Source organism: Pseudoliparis swirei, chromosome 15, assembly GCF_029220125.1.
Source record: "Pseudoliparis swirei isolate HS2019 ecotype Mariana Trench chromosome 15, NWPU_hadal_v1, whole genome shotgun sequence".
Classification (NCBI taxonomy): domain Eukaryota; kingdom Metazoa; phylum Chordata; class Actinopteri; order Perciformes; family Liparidae; genus Pseudoliparis; species Pseudoliparis swirei.
This window is the reverse complement of record NC_079402.1, coordinates 8440882-8461112: the sequence shown is the minus strand read 5'-3', so window position 1 is coordinate 8461112 and position 20231 is coordinate 8440882. Positions and strand designations below refer to the sequence as shown.

The following is a 20231-nucleotide window of genomic DNA, read 5'->3' as shown; positions in this document are numbered from 1 at the left end:
GAATTGATTTATGTCTCCGCAGACCTTGTATTATGGTTATCAATGTTTTTTGTTTTTGTGTAAATCCACTTTCTGTTCCGTCAGGTAAATACAGAAAAGGATACGATTATAAAATCAATCTTCCTCACTTCCTGACATGTTTTCAAGAAGCTGTCGAAACACCTGAACGCCTGGAAGAACCTGCTATGGTTTATCACTTTATAGTCTTTTAATTGGACAAAAAAATCACTCCATCCTCCAGTTATCATTATTATATAACAGCATCATTTCATTATTTCCCTCATCCGAGACTTTCTGAATTATCCCCCTAAACCTGATTAAAGAATTATCACCGGCCTGTAATCCTGTAAATCTGATGGACCGTGTTTTGATCGAAAAAAGAAACATCAACATTAACAACATAACAATCAAGTCCAAAATGATAACAAGTAAATGAAAAGCAAACTTTCTGTCATATCATTAAATACAAGTTTGAATTAAAAAAATGTAGTCAGTTGTTTCTGTTTATTCCTTCATTGTGTATATGAACATTGTACAGAAAAACTACAGTCTGCATAGACTTCATAACAAATACAATCACAGATTGCATACTAATTAGTAGCGCTGGTTCAAAATATCTTGTTTTTGCTATTTAAATTAGTCTCTTTTTTTTCCCCACCTATGCCAAAAGATAGACAAAAATTCAAGCTCATTCTCAAAATTCTGCTGAATTCAAGGTATATATATTTTAAGGGGTGGCACCATTTTTGACTGATGAACACGGAACATATTTTGAATTCATTAAATTATGTTAAACTTTTCTTTATGTAATGTGTGTGACCTTGAAATAAGTTATTTAAAAAAGCCCCAACAAAGAGCACAACCTTACCCTGGCTCCCACTAACAACAGTTAGTACAGAAAACAAAACTTCCCCGGTCAGATATGCTGATTATGCGTCAGTATTCAAGTCCTTTCTCAAAAAGTGTCTGCCTGTCAAACAGACTCGTACTCTCTCTCCCAGGCTGCATATCTGTCCACCAGGGTCCTGGCAGAGGGTTTGGTGTGCGTGATGACTTCCAGGAAGTCGGCTGTGGTCACAGTTTCCAGCTGAATGGCAGGCATGTCGGTGTCTCCTGTGAAGGATAGTCTAAGTCAATCTACGAAGTCAGGGACACTTGACACACGGATTACGGCTGCTGTCAGGGTCGATCCTCGTGTGTGTGTGTGTGTGTGTAGGTGGACTAGCCAATAGGCCTCTGTGTGTATGAGGCGTCAGACGGTACAGCACATTAAATGTCAGAAGTCTCACTGGTGCTTATTTAAGACATGTGTGATCTGACAATTTACATGAACTCACAGCAGTCTGTACGTGTAATCTCATACCACACACACACACACACACACACGCACGTATAGGTATGCGTTGTAGGGCCGAGTCTGCTTGACCTTTGGTGGGCTGGAGCAAATGCCGGACCTGGAATTTATATTCTGAAAACTCATTGTGCCTGCCATCAATAATAAGTTTTCAGCAATTAAGCCAATCAGTTTGAATATAAAATTAAATATTGTAAATTGTTCTAACTTCTCGCTCTATCTTTTAACAGCTCATATGTGTGTGTGTGTATGTGCGTGTTGTCCTACCATCCTTATGCGACTCCAGAGCATCAAAGATCTTGCGAACTGGCCTCATGGCGGCCTCCTTGCACACCAGTCTTGTATCAGAACCAGAGTAACCCTCCATCTCCTGAAAAACACACACACACACACACACACATTGATTTCAACACGTGACACGTAAACTTTTCTAAAAGTCTTCTTTGATTGTAAAGCCCTCTGAGGCAAATTTGTAATTTGTAATAATGGGCTATACAAAATAAACTGAATTGAATTCTTGTAACACACCTTCGCCAGAGCTTCGTAGTCCAGCTCAGTTCGTAGCTCCACCCCTCCTGTGGAGCTGAGAGGAGGCAGCCAATGAGAGATCATGGCTTGGCGAGCTGGCGAGGAGGGCAGGCTTACTAAAATCCTCTTCTCTAACCTCCTCAGCATGGCTTGGTCCAGTTCCCTGAGAGAAGGGCAGGAACAAGCAGAGAACTCTAATGACAGTTTATGCTCTCATTCACTTTTGGTCCAAAAAATGTTTTTGGCAAACTTAGTTTTTTTTAAATTTAGGTTAACAAAGACGGTAAAATATGCTATCATTTTAGAAAAAGATATCAAGCTTGAGGGAGGAAAAGACTAAATTAGATTGGACGTGTGTGTCTGTCGTTCACACATTTGTAGATTGTCGTTATCGTTGCAAAATATATAAGAGTGAAGGCCAGTGAGGCGTCTACATATGTGTGTTTATGTTGAAGTATTACCATGGCAGGTTGGAGGCAGCCAGTACAAACACGAGGTCCTCGGAACTCGCCAGTCCGTCCATCTGAAGCAGCAGCTCGGTCTTCATCCTGCGACTTCCCTCATGCTCTCCTCTGAAAACACACATCAGTTTATATTCACCCCCGCATCGCTCAGTAAATGCTCTTTATTATGACACGAGTCAATTTTAACCATTGAACCAACCATGTCATTCTTCACACAAGGTTCTGCACTTCATCATTATGACGAGAAAGGGAGCTATATTTAGATTATTTTGCTTGGATGATACACATGATGATTTAGATCTATTACCCTAAATTTCATTGTCTATTTTTATAAAGTACACATGCATTCAGAAAGAAAAATAGTCATGTATTTATACATGTAGTTAATATAAATTGACTCTAATATTTTAATTGTATATCTTCTTAAAAAGTCTGATATACATTCCTGGGTTTCACAAATGACAGACGTCTGACAGAAAGTTAAATGTCTTACTCAAGGACAATTTGAAAGGAGACGTGATTTCAGGTGAACGGACACGCACACTCCCAACCTTCAGGACTGGGAAACATTTTTTACCGCACTTCAGCTCACCCCATGCTGGTTCCTCTCTGGCTCATCACCGACTCCAGCTCATCCAGGAAGATGGTGGACGGGGCGTGGTACCTGGCCAGCTCAAACAGAACCTGCAGACACATGGATACATACAATGAACCAAATCCAAACCAAACGCAAAGTACAGGAGAAGATCAATGTAACCTGTTGTTTCTTTCTTATTGGTTGCATTTGAAATATGAAGCATAACCTACCCTGACCAGCTTCTCGGAGTCTCCTCTCCACTTGCTGACGATGCTGGGGGCTGAAATGTTGAAGAAGGTCGTCTTGCACTCTGTAGCCACGGCCTTGGCCAACAGCGTCTTACCTGTGCCTGTGTGTAAGCGAGTCAGATGGTCACACGGCGAACATGTCGGGAACAATTCAAAATGGTTGGACTGGAAATGATTATTATCCACAAATTAAGAACAAACAAACATTTTTTTTTTTACAGCACTAGAGGTCTTACCTGGCGGGCCGTAGAGCAACAAGCCTTTCCACGGAGACAAGATGCCTGTAAACAGCTGGGGGTACTGTAATGAGAGGAGTAGAATTGGAAATCTACAGCTCAGACAAACCTTTAGAAAATCACATAATTCAATGTATATCAAATATGTTACAGCTACAAAACATAACCTTGCAGCAAAAAAAGCATTAATTTACATTTGCTGCCGACCAATAAGACGCTGAGCTGTGTGCAAAAAAAACGGATTATCTTGATGCATCGTGGAGTCAGTGCTGCAAATACCACATCCTGCAAATTAGTCTGAATTTAGGTGGCAAACCGAACCCGAGTCAAATCACCAAACTGACCTTATACTCCAGAGAATGAATAATAATAGGAGATAGAAATTGGGGATAGTGGGAAGGTGGAGGTGGGGTTTTAGTCAATAAAAACGTCCAGCAGAACAGAAGACAGACGCATCAGTCCTCATCTCCGTCTGTAAATGTCAAGAGGATGCAGACAACCTGATTTGTTGTCATCGTATCCATGGGGGAGGTCTAGGTGATGATGATAGAAGCATGTGCGTGGGTTTTCTTTGTGTGTGTGATATGTGTGTTTGCAATATCTATATGAAGCACCATGTATGAACGTGTTTTTGTCTATACATTCTACATGCCGTCAAACTTGTGTGTTCCTGATTTCCTTGCCTTTCTATCCATCTGTGTATGTGTGCGTTGCCATATTATCCCAGATATAGATTTAACGTCAGGCTAACAGACTGGCCTGACCCCGCTGCCCTCCTTCTCTTAAAGCCTTTTAAAGGAGATGTATTCAGAATCGAAGACGGGCGACCTCAGCTGAAATACCAGCGTGCCCGGGCAGCGGCTGCACCTTAATGGGATAGACGACGGCCTCTTTGACTAATCGCTTGGCGTCTTCCAGGCCGATGATGTCCTCCCACCGCACGTTGGGGCTGTGCAAATAGATGTCCTATAGGGGTGACCACACACACAAACACACAGAGTGAGAGATGCATGGGGAAGACATCAACTTGAACTACACACACACACACACACACACACATTTAGAATGAAATATCAGAACCGTGGTTTTCATAAATAAGAGCACATCTATCCATTCACAACAAAGCTCTCTAGTGCCGCCTAGTGGACACATATGCTATCACTTAAAGCATATTTTTACAAGTATTTTCGCCACAAGTTGAGATAAAATCATACTTGATTTGTTTCTAGATTTTCGGTGTATGCAATATAGTGTGTGTGTGTGTGTGTGTGTCAGTACCCTGGTAATGATTGCGGTAAGTTCGCTCATCTCACTGCTCATTCCAGAGAAGCCACTGAGGGGCTTCAGAAGCCGTTCCTGCAACAAATCATAAAATCATTGTTATTGGTTGTGTTGTAGTTCTGTAAGTCGCTTTACTAGTGTTTGATTTGATTTTTATCATGTTTTTATGTGTTGCCGTCAGTAATCTGGCACTTAGACAGGCAATACAAGGACAAGAATATAATTAAAAACAAACTGAATCATATAAATCAGTTCATGTGTATGCCTTGTATAAAGAGCAGATTTACAAAAACAAAAACAAATAGTAAATAGATGCAACTGCTAAATAGTGTTAAATTCATTAATGACGGACTTGGCATTATCTGCCATTCTCATCTACTTTAAAAAAGTATTTTAGTAAATAGTGGGTTTAAAAAAAAAAATCAAAAATCGAACTCAATAATAAAACTAACAACACACCATACACAAAACAACTGATTATGTTAGATATTCTCATATTAATATACAAGGACATATTTTAAGTTAAAACACAATTCAAACTCATATCTGTAAAATGATCACAGATGACAGGGATTTCCATGTGGATGATTCATGCTGTTCATTTCTAGTCTTAATGAATGAGGGTTGGCAATGCCTGAAATGTGAACAAATAAAATATGTCCTCGTAAAAAATAACGATCGCCATTAACGGTAAATAACAACAAACCCGCCCCAGTACCTTTCTGTTCATGGCTTCCTCACCAGCTGGTCCATTTCTGATGGAAGAAACGTTGAGACCAAAATCTGACGACTCTAGAGGACCAGAAGAGACGTTCTCCTGGAAACCCAGTCATCAGGATGTCAGAATAATCACCTTGTTAGTTTAATATTCTGATTTTAGATGCTCTGCGTTAAATGTACATTTGTATGGGAACATGAAGCATTCCTCTTGGCTCCAAATCCAGACTGTGGGCTCGGGGACTGGTTGATTTTAGGAAGAGGCTTCCCAGCCGAACAGGGACTCCTGCGGGACAAAAGATACAAATAGAAGACAGTGAATAAAATGGAAGTTTGAATCGACCATAATGGCTCAACCAAGCACATCACACATTATTCAACGCTGTAAAAACAGTCTAATGCTTCCTAAAATAAACTTTCTGCAGTGTGTTTTACTCATTTATTGTATATCATGAATTAAGTCAAGTATAAAGTCCTGAACTTGAAATAAAAGTAAATGTCTGACAGATGGAGAGACTCACCTCTTTACTCCACCACTTCTTGTGTTTCTTTTTTCGCCTTGACGTAAAGACAAAATATTGATTGAGTATATTTAATTGAGTATTGTAATGAACACTTCCCAATTAAACAGAATTTAGAAGAACATGTAACACATTGAGCCTGAGACATGAGCTCAGTGATTTAGTGAAGGCCACGCACCTGGTTCTGCTATTCTCCTGATAAGTTTGGGATATCTCTGGAATTTGACGTAGTGATAACTCTCGTAGTCCATCAGCACCATCTCCAGATCAATGTTATCACAAACCTCGAAGCTCCTCACACCTCCATTAGTCTCCTGGTCCAAGGCCAATGCTGCAGACACGTAGCTGGTGAATGGACACACACAAGATCTCACACACATGCATGGACCTTGGACAGATCAAAAAGCAACAAATAAAAAAAGTAAAACAAGGTCAACTATGTCTGCTGTCTTGTACTGAGAGTCTGAGGATCCCGATATGATTTAGTTTGAATGCGTTTTGTTGACGAATTGCATACGATGTAGCCAATAAAGTCAGACACATTCTGTATAGACACACACACACACACACAAACACACACAAGCCCTTCTTTGTGCTTTTTCCGAATGGACCAAGTATAACTTGGGAAAGTCTTTATACTTCTTTTACAAGAAAGAACTCAAAAACGTCTTCTTGTGCAATAACAAAGATCCAACCTGCACCTTTGCTCTGTGTAAATTCTACAGCAACCTAAATGCTAAACATGTAAGAAAAAACATGCGTGTTTTGACATGCTGCTGCACATCAACCACACATGTTCGAGCACACAACTTCATACTGACCCTTGACCCAGTAGGTGTTGGTATATGAGGATGAGGATACTCTTCCTCCTCATCTCAGTCCTCAGCTCATCCTGTTGGACGGAGACACAGGACACACTCAGCACTTAAATCCAGTCCAGTCCAGTCCAAAAGTACTCCTGTCGTTATATGTCTTTTTCACGGCAGACCCTTTTGACTTACGATAGTAGGAACATGTTCCTATTTACTTTAACGTATTATTATATGCTAGTACCCTTATACCGGCTGCTTTTTACACATGGAGAGCTCATAGACGTCAGGATCACAGGGGAGAACAACTAAATACCAGTAGAGGGCGACAAATTGCCAATAATGACCACCACCTGACTCAATAACTAGGCAACCTGCAGACGCCGATGTACTGTGACACTGGATGCGTGCTAACCTAGCTAGCCTAGTTATCTCAATATATATATCTTAACGGCTCATTGCGTGACGTTAGCGCTAGGTTCGCTAATTGTGACAGTTTAGCTGTTGTTTGTGATATGTTGTGTACAATACATATCGACACGTGTGATGGCATCAGTCACCTCGCTTGTTATCTAGGCCAGGCACTTTGACCAGAAGCACAGCTGACTTTTAACTCATTTCTCCAAGTATCGTTGCTAGTTAGCGTTAGCGCAAAGTCAATATTTTGTGAACGGTTTGTCCGTAAAATCGGCGAGTAACTACAAAACAATATTATTTCACTCACCGCTTCCCGGGCTTGGTGGGCGACTTTCATGGATTGATATGAAAGCTCCATCATGATTCTGAAAGCTGAGTGAGAAGGTGGCTGTGCTTCAGTTTCCTGACGTCCCTCAGTAGTTGGAACGAAGTCTGCTTCTGTGTATGTGTGTGCGGGATGGGGGGCAGATGATTTTGTCCCCTGGGGGCCACCATACACAGAGGAAAAAAATGTCAAAAGTCAAAGTTGACCGCACATGACGGGCAGATTGTGATAAGAAGTTAGCAGGTTACACGGGGATTTGTTGGTTGTTTGGCTGCGAACAACACAACATGTCTCTTTCCAAACCAAAAAGGAAAGTGAATGATAAACATAGACAGTTTCAAGACAGAAAGTGCACAATTTTTTTTGCATTCTAGTGCTCATAACACAGGAGCATCCTTAACCTGAAGCTCGAGGGACCTGGCCAGCTAATCACAGCTGCTTATGAAAATGTGAAAGCCTTCTCCACACAACTGAAATTGTGGAAAATGCAGTTCAGTGGGGAAAAATATCAGCCATTTTACAAAATGTACATATCTTGTGTATAAGGCCACAGCATTCAGTGGTACTGAATATGCCTCTGTCCCAAGTATGTTACAAATAAGCAGCTTAAGAATCATAAGCTTTCATTCATGAGGGGGAAAAAAAATGTGTGCATCGATCCCAAAAAAAGTATGCAACCAGTGATTAACACTGATTATTATCACTTAATAAACACATTATGATGTATTGTACTTTTCAAGCAAATCCTAAGGCTTTTTCATGGAATATGTTACATATAGATAAATGGCTAAATGTTTCAAATGTGTTTTATTTTACATTAGATTTCAGCCTCATTGAATGGTGCAAGTGATTTGATACTGAATATGTCCACGAGAGAGCAGGGACGAGCTTTGCTGTGACTAAGCTGAAGCTATATATTAATTACTGAAGGCCCAGTGGTTCAATCAGTTTTCTTTATCTCTACAGGACAGTATTCAAGCAAGCCTAGTTGCACAATAACCTGTGTTTGCTTATGTACATGCACAGACTATGTACACGCTCGTGGAATTGAATATTGTATTGTTTGTGTCAATTTGTAATATGTTCTACTTGCATCACTCACACTGTTTGTTTGTGTGTCTATGTGTGTGTGTGTGTGTTTTCACCCCTATGTATGGTGGGAGGACATCATCGGTCTGGAAGACACCCTGCGATTACTCAAAGAGGACCATCATCCATCCCATTAAGGTGCAGCCGCTACCCGGGCATGCTGGTATTTCAGCACCGCTCGCCCAGCTTCGATTCTGAATACATCTCCTTTAAAAGGTTTTAAGAAAAGGAGGGCAGTGGGGTCAGGCCAGTCTGTTAGCCTGACGTTAAATCTATATCTGGGATAATATGATAACGCCAATATCCACAGATGAATATAAAGGCAGGGGCATGGTGGATGTATGGCATGAAGACACAGGCTAGGCACGTGTGCTACGACATGTGCAGCGCGTACACAAGCGTGTACATTGACAAACAAAAGGCAGACACAGGCAAACATACACCCACATGAAATGCACACGCCTCTATCATCATCACCTCTCATGGATATGAGGGCAACACATCAGGTTGTCTGCATCCTCTTGACATTTACAGACTGAGATGAGGACTGATGTGTCCATCCTTCATTCTGCTGGCCTGTCTTATTGAATAACGCCGTCTATTCACGCAGCATCGCCTCCACCTACCGATTCTCCCCAACCTCATCTCGATTTCTTATCAACTCTCTGGAGTACATAAGGTCAGCTTTGTGGTTCCACTCGGCTTGTGTTGACCATCAAAAATTACCCCAGACGTTTATTTTGAAGGAAAAAGTCAGGACAGCAGAGTTCTTGAGATTTATCTTGATTTGATGCATTTGTATTAATAAGTAATGAACCAGACTTGAATCATTTTCTTACAAAAACATTTATTTCCTCTGGCACCATAAGTTTTTATCAACACCACACAGTAAATTGCACACCCCCTCAACGTTTATGCTACAGCGATAACATTTTTCTTGTTTCCCCATCCATCTCTGAGCCCACTACGGATGCTGCTGTATATCAAATAACTCAAGTTTGGGTAGCTGGACAGACACTGAAACCCTATATGGCCATTGATAGCTTCAGAGATCAGTATGAAATTAAGACCGCTTCATCTGAAAATGTGCGAACGGAAAGGAAAATCACTGCTGCCAAGTCCACACTTGGCAGCAGTGATTTGCTTGTAAAGCATAATTTCCATGTGAAGTAAATACATATTATTCCCAAAAGGCTTTGATTTTCCCTCAGCATCAAACAACAAGGTGGAGTTGTAGAAGATGAGGCCTGTGGATACTGTGGACTTTTCACTATAAGGCTAGTGCAAATATGCCGACAATGAACGGGGGCTGAAGGCACTAAAGCCAAGTCGCCTTACTTGGTCAGGGCACAAAATCATTCAAGTTGAGTTACATTTTCAAAAAAAGTTCCGCCAATGTCTCTGTAAACCCATAGAACAATGGAATATTTCAGAATGAAACCTATGGTTACAGTACAATACAGCAGAGGTCTTAATTACAGAGCAGCAATGGGGGTGTTCTTCCATTTTCTAACCCAAAGAGGAATTTCACAAATGGCTCCAAAATGTCCCCACATTAGTATCTGTTAGTGTAACAATGTGTATTTGAAAAAACTGTCATAATGGGCAATCCTGAATGTTTAGAGAGAAAAGTTGGGGTGTAAGAAGGAGAAATGTGAAAATGACAGTCTGATGTCGTCAAGCAGACACCATGAGAGTCTATAACCATCGTATGGATTGAGCCATGACACGGGACCTTGCACGCACACACATAATTCCATCAGGATTCCAACATTTTCCCAAAAATATATAGTATAATCAGAATTAAGAAATGAGAGATAAAGTTCGAGAGCGATTCGGACTTTGGAGCAAACGCGCTTCTTGGCGGGGTCGCTTTTTGTGATTGGCTTGATTTATGCATATATGTGAAATGGGTATTGACTAAGAAAAATGTTTACAGGCAAATTAGGAATTGCATATTTGTTGTAAAAGTGATTCCTTGGCCCACAAAATGTTTGTCTTTTTATCACTGCTTAAGCATTTTATAATCCATAATTAATTTAAAAAGGTGAGTGGTTGCTCAAAATTCCCAGATTATGAATCTCAGATTTGACAAACTACTTGTGAACAAGGTTTTTGGGGTTCCGTTCTTTAAAACACTATTCAAGACCTTACTGACTACCGAGGCAGCTGAAGCACTCGGATGAATGTTTGCTGTGTCGACTAAGATGCTGCGTACCATTGAGTGGTACAGCCTTTATGGAAGTCAGTGGAACATATCGCACTGTTGATGCAGTTTGATGTCACAGGCTGAAGGGAAAAGGATTCAAGCACCTTATTTTGGATAGCCTAATGTGGGGCAAAAAATAAATTAATGTGCTAATTTGTCTACAATCACATTTAAACATTTTTTATCTTGAATGAGCCAGCAGATTATTTTCCTCCATGCTAGATTTTAGCGTTCAGGGGTAAATTCTGTGACGACCAGGCGAACCTTTGACGTAATTGTCATATTGCAGGCGTCCAAGACTCGATCAGAAAACTCCGCTCTCTGTAAGTAGTGTACCAGCCTCGAGTAGCAGACACTTGACATAAACGCGTACGGTGTAGAACATTGTGAGGAAGTCCTGGGTGCTGAACAAGGTGTCAGCCAGAGCAAATCCCAATGTGGATGGGATGAAACCTCTTCCGTACTCGACCATCCACGTCCCGGTGCTCCACTGGACTGACGTGGCCTCACCTACACTGTGTACGATGGTGTCACCTGTGGAGAAAGAGATTCGGATGCAAGGGAAGAGAAAAACAACACGACCTATTTGTAATTCAGTTATAGTATTGTTTACACCATTAATTTAAGATGGACAGAAAACCAATCACACAAAAACATAAAAAGGTGTAGATTAAAATGTGTTCAGGCATTACCGGGGTAGTACATTTCACTCTTGGTCGTTCCCTCCTTCCACTGTCTGAAGGTGCCGGATATGATGGTGTCAGAGATCTCAGCCCAGTAACGACCTGACGGATAAGAGAACAGACATGAGAGTCAAACTTCTATCGTTTCCTACACTGGTTGATAAGAGTCCTGAAAGACAAACACAAAGATCAGGAAACATGACAAGTACCAAGGAAAACATTTATGAAACTGGACTGTATTATCCATTTGAATTGTTCTCCTTGGCGTGACAAACAAAAAGACTTCCAGTCCCATTCTTTCCTCACCAGAGTGTCCTCCTGTGTCTACTGCGGTACCAAACAGCAGCACGTACTCTGTGGCCGAGGCGTGAAGGAGGCACATTGAGCCCATCCAACCACCGGCGTTCACAAACACCCACTGCAGGTCCTCATCTGGCAGGATGTGGCCGGGATACCTGGTTTGGTTAGACTTTATTAGCCGTTTGTTATTTTCTTCCTTTTCTTGAAACACACAATACAACACTTAAAACCCTCATCTACTGAATTCAAAAACATGTATACACACCAGGAAGGTGGGAAAAGCAGCCAATAGAACAAAGTGGGAGATCATTAAACACATCATTCAAATATTCATTAGATGCAGTCCTACATGGAGGGCAACACAAGTAACCCATTTAGTTATTTATTAAAACAGTCTCTGCTCTGCAACACATAAGCTAATGTAACAGTGTAATGCTGGAATGATGTCAGGGCATTGACTGAATATGGGTCTTTTGCCATTTTAATAACTGCTTCAACGATAGAAATGTGCATGACATAGCAGCTATTAAGACTTACCTTTTCCTGAGTTCCACCACCACTTTGGAGAAGGCCTGTTCATGGTCCTGTCCTGAATAACGAGTTACAGTATGGAAGGCAGTGAGGAGAACTACTCACAGCCAATGCAGTTTTACTTTAAACTTCATTTCAGTGAACACACGGTTGCTATTCTGATTTAGTTATTAAACTCTTCGTCAATTAACTCACTCACCGGCGTACTGTTCGGCCAATTTGGCGACGTCTTCTTTATTGAAAACGTAGTGCTTGGTGGCCATCCAGTGTCGCAGCAGCAGCACGGCCAGGACAGAGACGGCGCCGAACAGGAACAGTTTTAAGCTCGTTCTGACGACAGACATGATTCAAACGAGACGGACAGAGATACACAGCAGCAGGTTTGCCTACACGTGCAGACAGAAGGGGACAGGTGTCTCCAAACACGCCATAGGGGTACAAGGAGCGAAGTGGATACTAAACACGCTTCTTCCTGGTCAGGTGGGAGCGGGAGGTGCTGCTCAGCCAATCAGAGGACGAGACAGTCGCGCGGTGGAGACGTACCATTTCTGGGTTGCCAGCATGGTGTGAAACCCTCTTCAGGAAGTTTTTATTTATTTAGCATTTTTTTATTAACAAAATGCTTAAACGAATGTATATTTAGAAATGTTGTATTGAATGAACACTTTAGATTGTTATGTTTTTATTTGCTTATTTTTTCCCTTCACATTTTTGACTTTTAGAGATTTGTCATATCATGTTAATTTTTCCCAAACAGCATGTTTTGTTCCGCTAGTCAAAAAAACAGGAAGTAGGTCGAGGAGGTTCGTGGACCGGAGATAGTTCGGTGGCTCACCTAACTGTCACTTAAAGCTCAGGAGGAGTTGATGGTTCAGTGATTCATACCCCGCAGAGGTTGGCAGATATCAGACAGCACCGACCGACATGAGCGGCAAAACAGAAGTCAGCTTTGATCCAAAAGGTAGGGAGCTTTGGGAAGTCACGAGAGGTAAACACGAATTGCATTCATTCAGGACATCGGTACCTGCAGATTGTTTACGTACGTGCAGATCTCTTTTTTTAAAAGCTGCTTTCAAAATGTGGTTGTTCGTTACTTTGCTTTACTAAAGTATTACATTAACACACCATTTCCATTGGTGTTCGGTGGTATTGTAAAATAAAACATATCGTTTCTCAGGAATCTATACATGTTGATGCCAAACTACTCATTTAGTTGGGTCTGACTTCCTGCATTGACAATATTGAATATTGAACTCCAGTCACGAGACCCTCGTGACTGGAGTTCCTGCTGCTTTCCCCTTTGCAAGTTGCACCAACAGCAAACAGTCATCCTTAATAATCTGCACAGCTATAATGTTGATGTGTTGTTTATATGTAATAACTATATCGCACGTTTTTTCCCCGACAAAACATACCAAATAAATGATTTAGCAATAAATGAGCAATTCGTTGATAATAAAAATATTTTTTCTGAGCGGCATTTAACAAGCCACATAAGCAATTTTCTCCTACGACACACAGGCTGAAGAGGATACAATGAGCTCGGAGTGCTTGATCAGGTTGATTTCACATGCAGATGATTACATTCCACTGCTGATTTTTTGTGTGTGTCTGACTTCTTTGCCTTTCCTTGTCTTATGCCTCCCTCAGAGCACCAACACCTGCGTTACAACCCTCTGCGGGACACCTGGGTCCTCGTGTCGGCCCACCGCATGAAGAGACCCTGGGCAGGTCAGGTAGAGAAACCTCCCGAGGAACACATACCCAGACACGACCCCCGCAACCCACTCTGTCCCGGCAACACACGCGCAAATGGAGAGGTGAGAAAAAGTTAATAGGGTGATTCAATCAATCATTACATTACAGTCTTGTACAAGAGCATCAGTAAGCGGTGTACCCAAATTCCAGGCTTCCAATATCCCTTTAGAAACAATGTAGATAATGTCACAGATCGTCGATGCTTCTCCGCAGACGGGAGGGGTTGCAGTTAGTAAATATTCATCCTGTAACAAACCATTTCACGTAAGGCATCATTTAACAACAATATACAATTATTGATACATAGCTGGACTCCTTTAGCTACTAAATACATTCCAATTATAAATGGCATTTGCTTTGGATAACAGAATATGTGCTTTTCCCCCCTACAGGTAAATCCAGACTATGACAGCACTTTCCTTTTTGAAAATGACTTTCCCGCTCTTCAGCCGGATGCACCAGATCCTGGTGAGGAGTATTTCTGATGCTGTAAAAACACTGTAACAAGTAATTGCATTACATCATATGTAAACCACTGGTTGAAATATCAGCGCGTACAATTATTTTGCTGTTATTTATGCAAAAATTAATGCAAAATATACTCAAGTAGACTGCGCGTTATTTGTTCTACAACTTAGGCACAACATTTTTTATTTTCAAGTGGTTTCAATAGACTGTTCAATCAGGCCTAATGGGGTGCAGGTGAATCAATGTAATTGAAATCGTAACGCAAATGAATCTTTAAAAGCTTAAGACAACATTACCTGTTGGAACTACTTCCATTTGCTGTGTTCTTCAGGCTCAGATCAACATCCACTGTTCCAGTCCAAAGCTGCCAGGGGCGTCTGGTAAGAGAAAACGCTTCCTGTCAATGTTGTCTTACTGTGTGTATGTTTTTTCAATTGTGTCCAAAGGATGGAATGGAACTAAAACTGTCTGAAAACGACAACCGTTATCTTTTCATATCGTGCCAGGTCCTTTACCAATAAACTGATGAATAATTAAAAAACACATCCATAATCTAAATTAGTGTGTGGCTATAATTTAGTCGAGGATGCATCTTAATCAATGTTCCTTTTGTGAAAAATTATGATACATTCAAATTTATGACTAATTAAGTCTGAACTGATGAGTGCAATCAGAGCAGTCATGCCGCGGCAACGTTCACACGTTGTGGTGATTATCATCAGCGTAATCAGCTATTAGCAGAAGGTAATTTTGACAATCAACACACTGCATGCCACTTGTTTTAAGGACATCTTGAACTATGCAACAACAAAATAAGAAGACAAATCCTCACTCTCAATACGTATATTAAGCATGTATGTATTCCTCCGTGCCACCACCTGATGGGGATGTTTTCTCAGTCCCAATTTGTGAGTGTTATGATGACGTTACATTTGAGTCCAGGGATATTTACCTTAGACCCTTTTGAAACATAGGGACATAAGAGGTCTTCTTGGAGTCTCAAATCCTCTTCCTGGAAATATGTTGTATTCCGTCGTGAAATAGTTTGATCCAGTTTTCTGGTGTATCACTATTGACAGTTGGATTTACTCCCCGTCAAAGTCAATGTATGGCCTTGGAAGCCGAACAGATGAGTTAATACTTAATGTCGGCGATCCCTCACATATGCAATACACAGTAGTTTATAAATAGATCCACAGATAGCCAAGTTACACAACACCTTTGCTCTTACAGATTCCTCTCAATCGAGCGGAAAGTGAAGCTTAAAACAGGTCAGCAGAGAAACAGCACTAATTATCTTTTTCTTGATTGATTGAAACATTTCTAGCTTCTTTTCTTTCAACCTCGCAGTTTCAGTTTGTGTGTGTTTGTGTGTGTGTCTTTGTCTTTTCCTGATGTAGTGTGTGTATACATGTTTGTTTGTTTGTGTGGAACAGTGTGTCTCGTTCAGTCCACACAGATGTGTGACCAAGCCAAAGTTAGGGGAGCTTGGAAGCTGGACAAGTGCGTTCTGCTCGGCAACAACATTCAGAGAGCCAATTAGAGGGAACACAAACTGGGATTTGGGTCATGAGAGACAAAGGAGAGACGGGGGTGAGGGAAGAGATCCTTTTGCCCGCTTCTCAGTCACACCTTCTCTCTCAGCAGAATAGTCTTCAATCATGTTGCACACGGTTCGGTAATTTCTTGGGAGGTTTCCATTAATTACAATGGTTTTCTAGCACATCATTGTTTCAGCCTTTAACACATTAGTTGCCCATGCAACTAATACAACAGGGCTCACAAAGCCAGAGGAAGAAAAGGCAACCAGGACACACACACAAACAAATAAACATATATATACACAGTGTCATTGACAGTACATGAAGTGCTTGCAGCATCTGCGATACACATGAACAATTCATAAATACGACCATTCAGTTTTGCTCAGAGCATAAACACCAAAGTCATGATCAATTATTGATTATGTACTAGCTGCTCAGGTCCTTAGAGGAGCCTGTCTGTTGATAGACATTTCCTTTTTCTGACTTTGACAGGAGCTGGTTTTCCACTGGGCAATATTGGTGAGGTTGAAAGCAAACATGAAAGTGTTGATTCAAATACGCACACATATAAACTCTGCACGTTGTGATGAAAACATCTAATCACACTAGTTGTTTTTTTTGGTTCGACATGTTCACTTTGAGTTTTTAACAGAATTCAGCACTGTTCATATATCACACGGGATATTTTGAGTCTAGTTCTGAACAAGTCAAACCCAGTCATGCCTGTCTCCTATCATATTTCAAATAGATCTAAAAGAAGCTTATTATAGGTTGTGATTGTATTCCAGAGGAAACTAAATGAATAAATAATTGCCAGACTTTCCAAGTGTAACTATGTATCATTTTGGTTTGTTTGAAGAGCACCACAAACATGAGCTTCAACAGAATATCCACAGTAAAAACATGTCAAAGAAAATTGTTATCTGTTTCTGACAAATGGTCTCTGGAAAGTACAGAGCAGTAACTTTACAGTACTCAGCACTGAACACTACAAACAATGATGTCTACTGTAAAAAACTAAAATATATACAGTATTTGATAGTTGCAGTGCAGATTTCTTCCCCTGTTTTAAACACCTGAGATTGCTGCAGTTAGAGGAATGTAGTTAAGATGCTTCTGTCATTGTGGCCGTGAGCAAAGCACTGAACCCCAAACTTCCTTTTTTTTGGATGTGTGGGGAAGTTATCACCTTCCCATGGCGGGAAATATATTAGATCGTGATCTAATATATCTCCCTCTATCCTCTCGTTTTTGTCTCTTATTTTCAGTAAGGTCATGTGTTTCCATCCCTGGTCAGACGTCACCCTCCCTCTCATGAAAAGACAAGAGGTTGTCAAGGTGATTGACAAGTGGGCAGAGCTTGTTGAGGAACTAGGAAGCACGTACCCCTGGGTGCAGGTATGAGACACACACACACACACACACACACACACACACACACACACACACCCTATTAATGTTCACACATTATTGATCTAGTTTCTCCCAGAGCTAGGACACCTGTAAAATATAAAAGCAGCTAAACCTTTAGTCACTGATCTTTCTGAATCACTGGATAATACTTTAATGATGCCTCTGGGAAACTTGCAATTTCAAACATTAGCAGCAAAGAGAGAAGGTTGTGGATAACAGAAAAAAGTTTATATCGGGCACAGTTCATTGTTATTGTTACAGCAAATAAAGATGATGTCAGAAGAAGATGATGGACAACTTTACTGGTTATGACACATTATTAGGTATACAGAGTGAGCCCGAGCTGTAAAGGTAAAGCACAGTGGTTGCTGAAGTGATCCAAAATCCCAAACTCAATTGATTAAAATTGTAAGCAATACATTCAATAACTAGAACGGGCACTCGGTAGAGTGCATACCTTCGCATATCACAAGATTGGGCATTGAATTATGAACATTTTGGCATTAGTTGCATGCCAATTGGACAAAAATGTATCGTGCTATGGTAAAAAAAAGATTTTGACCTTTCCATGACCTTGACCTTTGACCCGATTGATCCCAAAATCTAATCAAATGGTCCCCGGATAATAACCAATCATCCCACCAAATTCCATGTGATTCAAGAAGATTTGACCTGTTCATGACCTTTGACCTTGACCTTTGACCCGATCGATCCCAAAATCTAATCAACTGGTCCCCGGATAATAAACAATCATCCCACCAAATTGCATGCGATTCGGTTCAATACTTTTTGAGTTTTGCGAATAACACGCAGCTCGTTTGTCCACCATGGGGTCACGAGCCTTCAGCCGCTCTGCCCCTCGCCTATGGAACTCCCTCCCCCCTGACATCAGAAACATTGACTCTATCACTTTATTCAAAACTCACCTCAAAACTCACCTTTTCAGGCAGGCCTATGGCTGACCTGTTCCCCTCTTGGTTGCTCTGCTGCAGACTGTTCTGCTTTTTAACTGTTTTGCTTTTTAACTGTTCTGCTTTTTAATTGTGTCCATTTTTAAATATGTTGTACGGTGACCTTGAGTGCCTTGAAAGGCGCCTTATAAAATGAATGTATTATTATTATAAATAAATAAATACACGGCGATCAAAACATAACCTTCCGGCATTTTCAATGCGAAGGTAAATATATAAAAGATAAAAACATGGGAATCAATGGTTTTAATCACCCATTTATATAGTCTGCTCAGAGATATGACTAGTGTGGGCATTGTAAAGTATCAACATTATATTTACATTCACAGTATATTGACATGATACTGGGTATCAGTATTAGAATAAAAGCCTTAGCTGTAGCTCATATTCTGCATCTCTGTTTAAATGGATGGTGGATGTTGGCAGCTTTTTCAAATCAAAAATCCTCCCCGAGATCAGAAGAAAACAAGCGAGCGCAGACCTCTTTTGAAGTGTCCAAGTGCAAGGCACAGCATTTTTGAGACCCCTAAATATCTCACAAAACAGACCAATGCATACTTAATTCTCATCATAACTCATGGGAATTGAAACTGTACTAACTACCAAATATCATATTTATGTAATCTTAATCTGCAAGGATTTAGTTTTCTCACACTACATACGAGTTAAAGAGGACCAAAAAAAAAAACCTCTGGATTCAATTTCCTTTTCTTTTCTGTTTTTAGATCTTTGAGAACAAAGGAGCTACGATGGGCTGTTCAAATCCACATCCTCACTGTCAGGTAGGAAAATGCACAGATGCATAAACACACAGGGTAATCGTTTCACTCGCCTGCATACGCATATGCAAACAATCCTGAGCGATTTTAACGACATGAGTTCCTTACCCTTGAAGAGAGAATATAAAGTTCAGGGATACGTGCATGCATTCACACCAGCCACCTCGTTTCAATACGAGCACTTTCGAGGTGCAGTGAATCAACAGTAAATAAAATGCTTTCATCACATGAGCACAGTCGGATTTTGTGCCAATTTGCACGTCGCCGTCGTATCAGATTCACGATGGCAAAGGAAGTTTGCGTGTGTTAAAAAGACACGTCTCAACATAGAAGCTGTTAATTGACTCTTCTACTCCCAAATCACCAATGACTCGTGTGCCATTGTGCCAGTTTTACATTTTTTAAATGCACAAATCTTGTCTATGTAACTGTGTGGGTGTTTTCTTGTCTTTTCACGTCTGCCTACTCAGTAACGTGATTCCGACCGAACCAACAGCTCGGAGAGACGGCGGCATTGCCTGTCCAACTGCACGTCACAGTGTGATGCTGAGAACGAGCACACAGTAGACAGTAGACTGGTTGCTGTAGACGGAGTGATGTGTTGAATTTTAAACGGCAATGCTTTTGTCAAAATGGTCAATATAATATGTCCGCTTTCCTGATGGGCCCATCAGAGTCAGAAAGGCCACTTACCAGCCTGAGAATGATACACAAGTCGCTGGAAGACCATGTATGTTACTGCAGCACGAGAAGGTCTGCTTCATTTCCTACCAGTGAGGAGCTTGGTCTTTGACTGCCCCAATATATATATATATATATATATACACTACTGTTCAAAAGTTTGGGATCACTTAGAAATGACTTTATTTTTCAAAGAAAAGCACTGTTTTTTCAATGAAGATAACATTAAATTAATCAGAAATACACTCTCTACATTGTTAATGTGGTAAATGACTATTCTAGGTGGAAGTGTCTGGTTTCTAATGAAATATCTCCATAGGTGTATAGA

The 20231-nt window shown here is 40.8% G+C and overlaps 3 protein-coding genes across 3 annotated transcripts in view; 1 reads left to right on the top strand and 2 right to left on the bottom strand.

Annotated features, from left to right (window-relative positions):
- Positions 1–490: 490 nt before the first annotated feature.
- katnal2 (katanin p60 subunit A-like 2) lies at positions 491–7572 on the bottom strand. Its single transcript, XM_056432104.1, has 15 exons — positions 7460–7572; positions 6748–6818; positions 6105–6271; positions 5927–5963; positions 5589–5691; positions 5407–5505; positions 4686–4763; positions 4275–4373; positions 3408–3471; positions 3154–3272; positions 2939–3030; positions 2344–2454; positions 1883–2045; positions 1622–1724; positions 491–1113 (listed from the first exon to the last, which is right to left on the bottom strand). Exons 1-15 carry the CDS (start codon positions 7511–7513, stop codon positions 974–976), a joined length of 1500 nt encoding a protein of 499 aa, XP_056288079.1. The 5' UTR covers positions 7514–7572; the 3' UTR covers positions 491–973.
- A 1821-nt stretch (positions 7573–9393) lies between these two features.
- On the bottom strand, positions 9394–12736 carry sigmar1 (sigma non-opioid intracellular receptor 1). Its single transcript, XM_056432112.1, has 5 exons — positions 12489–12736; positions 12296–12347; positions 11765–11913; positions 11468–11560; positions 9394–11309 (listed from the first exon to the last, which is right to left on the bottom strand). The coding sequence occupies exons 1-5, from the start codon at positions 12631–12633 to the stop codon at positions 11080–11082; spliced, it is 669 nt and encodes a 222-aa protein (XP_056288087.1). The 5' UTR covers positions 12634–12736; the 3' UTR covers positions 9394–11079.
- Positions 12737–13082: 346 nt separating this feature from the next.
- galt (galactose-1-phosphate uridylyltransferase) overlaps positions 13083–20231 on the top strand; it is a 28492-nt gene continuing 21343 nt past the window's right edge. The window contains exons 1-6 of the mRNA XM_056432108.1: positions 13083–13250; positions 13940–14109; positions 14440–14515; positions 14847–14895; positions 17328–17457; positions 19169–19225. Of these exons, the coding sequence (XP_056288083.1) occupies positions 13214–13250; positions 13940–14109; positions 14440–14515; positions 14847–14895; positions 17328–17457; positions 19169–19225 (519 nt within the window). The 5' untranslated portion in view covers positions 13083–13213. The remainder of the gene's footprint in view (positions 13251–13939; positions 14110–14439; positions 14516–14846; positions 14896–17327; positions 17458–19168; positions 19226–20231) is intronic.

What these genes read in the sequence shown, in the direction of transcription:
- sigmar1 (XM_056432112.1), bottom strand. Translation starts at nt 12,633, where the DNA reads ATGTCTGTCGTCAGAACGAGCTTAAAACTGTTCCTGTTCGGCGCCGTC. An exon ending in ATTGGCCGAACAGTACGCCG is followed by an intron (nt 12,348 to 12,488) that starts GTGAGTGAGTTA and finishes CTCGTTATTCAG; the next exon opens with GACAGGACCATGAACAGGCC. An exon ending in AGACACAGGAGGACACTCTG is followed by an intron (nt 11,561 to 11,764) that starts GTGAGGAAAGAA and finishes CTTATCCGTCAG; the next exon opens with GTCGTTACTGGGCTGAGATC.
- katnal2 (XM_056432104.1), bottom strand. Translation starts at nt 7,513, where the DNA reads ATGATGGAGCTTTCATATCAATCCATGAAAGTCGCCCACCAAGCCCGG. An exon ending in CTTCATGTTCCCATACAAAT is followed by an intron (nt 5,506 to 5,588) that starts GTACATTTAACG and finishes CTGGGTTTCCAG; the next exon opens with GAGAACGTCTCTTCTGGTCC. An exon ending in ACTCCGAGAAGCTGGTCAGG is followed by an intron (nt 3,031 to 3,153) that starts GTAGGTTATGCT and finishes ATGTGTCTGCAG; the next exon opens with GTTCTGTTTGAGCTGGCCAG.